The sequence below is a fragment of the Erigeron canadensis genome, chromosome 8, assembly GCF_010389155.1.
Source record: "Erigeron canadensis isolate Cc75 chromosome 8, C_canadensis_v1, whole genome shotgun sequence".
NCBI classification, from domain to species: Eukaryota; Viridiplantae; Streptophyta; class Magnoliopsida; order Asterales; family Asteraceae; genus Erigeron; species Erigeron canadensis.
In genome coordinates, this window is record NC_057768.1 from 9,467,842 (window position 1) to 9,472,172 (window position 4,331).

At 34.7% G+C, this 4,331-nt stretch overlaps 1 protein-coding gene across 1 annotated transcript; it reads right to left on the reverse strand.

Moving 5' to 3' along the window:
- Window positions 1-3,056: 3,056 nt before the first annotated feature.
- Window positions 3,057-3,491, reverse strand: LOC122610224. The gene has a single exon (XM_043783218.1). It carries the CDS (start codon window positions 3,489-3,491, stop codon window positions 3,057-3,059), a length of 435 nt encoding a protein of 144 aa, XP_043639153.1.
- Window positions 3,492-4,331: the final 840 nt, after the last annotated feature.

A 4,331-nucleotide genomic window follows, 5' to 3' on the forward strand; every position in this document is an offset into this window, starting at 1 on the left:
TTAAACAAAAATAGAGAAGTAAAAAGAGTTTGACCAGATTTGTAACAAGCTGCTTCGTAAACGAATTCGAAGGAAACAATAAGGTTTCACACTTTTGTCGAACACCTGCGGCTGCTCAAAACCCTTCCTACGAATTTTTAATTGCCAAGCGCCTCTCCAACTCTCGTACAATTAATAACTATATATAGTTATTGATGTTGTTACTTGACCGACATAATAAGACCACAAAGGGGCCGAAACTTTTTTTTTCTTTTCTCTACTGCACACTTGGAAGGGATGGGCCAAGCCCAACTTGACCATTATTTTGGGTTGCTGCTCACATGAAGAAACACCACAAGTGGGCTGCACCACATAACTTTCTTTTCAATAGTAAATGTCCAGCCCATGATTAATTCTCCATAGCAAAATATTGAAATCAGCTTTGGACTAAATTTACGTCTAAATTGCAAAACTATGATGCATCTTGAGTTTAAAGGACTTATTTTAACCTTTGTAATATAATCTGCCACATGTATCTACAATCCAATTAAATATCTATCAAGTATCAAAAATTTATAAAAATAAACATAATTTAAATATAAAAGAAATGATATCGCATAAAATAAATATGTTTAAAATAGGCGTTATCAAATTCCCTCACACTTAAGCTTTACTTGTCCTCAAGAAAATTTCAAATTTCAAAACAAACATTCCTTTGGTTCAAGATCGCAAAAACATGACAATTATCAAAAGAAGCTAAACCATGAAAGTTGGAAAATAAATGAATATGGTTAAGCAGTTTTAATTTTAAATGAAAATTGAAATGTTTGACAATATTTGAATGATCTAGAAGCCTCGAAAACACGACTAAGCACTTTAATCAAATGAAAGAAGAAAATCTCAACTAACCTACTCCAACTAACATACTATTGGGGTTGAAATATTGTATCAATCACTCAAAGCCTAGTCGTGATGCATACTATTTTACCATAGGCTTGTTCTAGAATCAAATCTCCACCATCATGGCGTAAGCACCAAGCATAACTATCAAAAGAGATCTTTTATTCGGTTGTAATGTACATTCTGAAGGCTTACAAGGGTCATTAAAATTGTGTATGAAAATTTGGGATATAATCGGTGTTAAAAAAAAATAACACAACAATTAACAAAGTTTTACATTATAGTCTAGTCCAACACAACCCATATCACTAGTTGCCATCTATCTAAAGCCCAAAAGACGTTATCCCGACACTACTCCCTAATAGACCGATAAAAACCGACACCATTACCAGTATGACCTTGAAACGACTCTTAACCACCATAACATACCAATATTGACTTAAACGAATATAGCCAACTTCAAATGAAAAATATAACCATCAAAGAACCTTTTGTTGGTCTTATATACATACCAACTTAAACCATAAGATAAGCATTTAACCATTAAGCTTTTGTTGGTTTAAACTAACTACCAACTTACATTGATTTGCCAAAAATATGGGAAATACCAACTGACAGTCCAAGCTCATTTTTCTATCATTTTTATATTTTTTTTCTGTTTTTCAATTTTTCCATTCTCTTTTTTTTTAATGAACTACTTTTACCCTGCCTAATTGGTACCCCCTTTCGAACTTTAAAGTACAATGACAAATCATAACTCTTACTAATTAAAATATTCTAGACTTCCTCCAAAATCATGACGAAATCAATCTACCCCCAATAATAGGAAATATACCAACCCGACATAACCAAGACAACCCAAATCATTCAACTAGCATAGGCAACTAATGACCAACCATGGATTTCGACTATCGGTATGGCGAGGAAAGGTTACATATTTAAGTGGATTTAAACACAAAAGAACAAGGCGAGGCTCAACAGGTATTCTACAAGTTTCTTGCACTAAAAATGAGTGCAACACGGGTTTAAACAAGGGTATTTACTAACCAATGTGGTTAGCTACTAAAACACATGCACAAAGACATGGTTAAACAATGATAAACATAACAAGGGGTGAAATAACAAAGAAAAACACAATTTAAACCTAAATTTGCCTCTTTATCATATAGTTACACCTATATCACCGAAGTGATCTTCACTGCGATCTCGAAATGATCAACTAGGACAAGCTCTAGAATCAATGCGATCACCGGCACACTCATATCAAAGAAGAAATAATACGGAAATGGAATATCAACCTCAAACTTGCACATCATAGTTCAGAGCTCTAAAAGAGACCCTTACTTCCGGATAAATCCAAAAGCCTATGAGAGGGACAAATTTACAAGGCTAATAATTCCAAAACCGTAACACCTAGCATATCTATAAATGAATCAAGACCTCACAAATTTGGTGTTTTGGGATATAAGTGTGCTAGTCATGTTATCAATCCAGAAAGGATTTGCCCAATTAATCATTCAAAACACATTTCACAAATTAAAAATTTTTGACCAAAGGAATTTATAGTTTAATTACTAATATGATTAAATTCTATATGACAAAGCAATTAAACTATAAGGACAAACAAGCAAAAGTTTCAAAGTCTCCCAAATTAACCTGGCTTTTTCCTATTTACCTCCCCCCCACACGTGAGTTGTACAATGCCCTCAATGTACAATGAACTAATTAAAACTATGGGAAATAGGAAAAAGTAAATAAAAGAATAAAGAACATTAAACTTCCCGGGTTTAATGCGCATGCTCCAAATGCTCGGTTGATCCAAAAATAATGTAAGTTAATTGCATCTAAACCGCATTTAACTCCTTCCTCGAAGCTCTAACACACACTCAAACAAAAACATCAAACATACCAAAAGAAAAAGAAAATAATAACAATAACTATAAAACTAAAAATAAAAATCCTAAATATGAAAAAGAAACAACTACACTAAAAATCAAAATCTTTTTGGATTTTTTTATTTTTCAATTTTTTTGGATTTTTTAATATAAAGAAAAAATGAAATGTAAAAGTAAAACTAAACAAGACAAGAAAAAGAACAAACATAATAAAGAGACCCGGGTTGCCTCCCGAGAAGCGCTTAATTTATTAACGAGTCTTTAGCTAGACTCGATCGCCGATTACTCTTCGAAATCAAACAATGGGAGTTCCTCAAAAGTAACTCCCTCCACGGCTTCTTCCTCATGATAAAGCTTCAACCTATGACCATTAACAATAAACGACCCTCCATCCTTTTTAAACAACTCAACGTATCCGGATGGGTAAACATGCTTAATTACATAAGGTCCTATCCAACGGGAAGTCAATTTAGGTTGCTTAATCTTAAACTTTGACAAAAACAATAAGACTTTATCACCAACTTTAAATTCTTTCCTACGAAGTCTTTTATCATGCCACACTTTTGTTCTTTCTTTGTACAACATGGAGTTATCATAGGCACCTAATCTAAGCTCATCAAGCTCATTCAACTGCAAAAACCTATGTCGGCCAATAGTCACAAGTTTCCACTGACGTCTGAGCTTCCTTGAAAATAGTCGGCCAATAGAAACCTGCATCATAAACTTTCTTATCGGTCACAGACGGTCCATAATGTCCACCGGTAGGTCCATAGTGACATGAATCCAAAATCTCTCAGGTTTTAGTACCGGAAACACATCTTCTGATCATTCCATCTGCACACATTCTAAACAAATACGGTTCTTCCCAAAAAAATGCTTAATCTCAGAGAATAATTTCTTCTTTTGTTGAGATGTCATTTCTTCAGGAAGAACGTTAGCACAAAGATAATTAGCAATGTCTGCAAACCTTGGTTCTTCATCACCTTGCACCTGCATCAAATCTTCATCAGGAAAATAATCATTAATCTCATGCTCTTGCAGCTCCTCAAGGTGAGGGTTTTCGAGCCTACTTAAATGATCGGCTGCCACATTTTCCGCCCCCTTTTTATCCCTGATCTCAATGTCGAATTCTTGCAAAAGCAAGATCCAACGGATGAGACGGGGCTTGGCATCTTGTTTTGAAAACAAGTACCTCAATGTGGAATGGTCCGTGTAAACAATAGTCTTATTCAAAACCAAGTAGGGACGAAATTTGTCAAAAGCATACACAACGGCCAACAACTCTTTTCTCAGTCACAGTGTAATTTTGTTGGGCCAGATTCAAGGTCTTGCTAGCATAAGAAATGGGACGGAAATTTTTATCCTCCCTTTGTCCTAAAACGACCCCTAAGGCATAGTCACTAGCATCACACATTAACTCAAAGGGTAATGACCAATCGGGTGAAGTCATAATTGGTTCATTAGTCAATTCTTTCTTTAACAAGTTAAATGCGTTAAGACACTCATCATTAAACATAAACGGGGCATCTTTTTCTAACAACTTGGTCATTGGCCGGG

Coding starts and splice junctions, on each gene's coding strand:
- LOC122610224 (XM_043783218.1), bottom strand. CDS start 3,491: ATGCAGGTTTCTATTGGCCGACTATTTTCAAGGAAGCTCAGACGTCAG.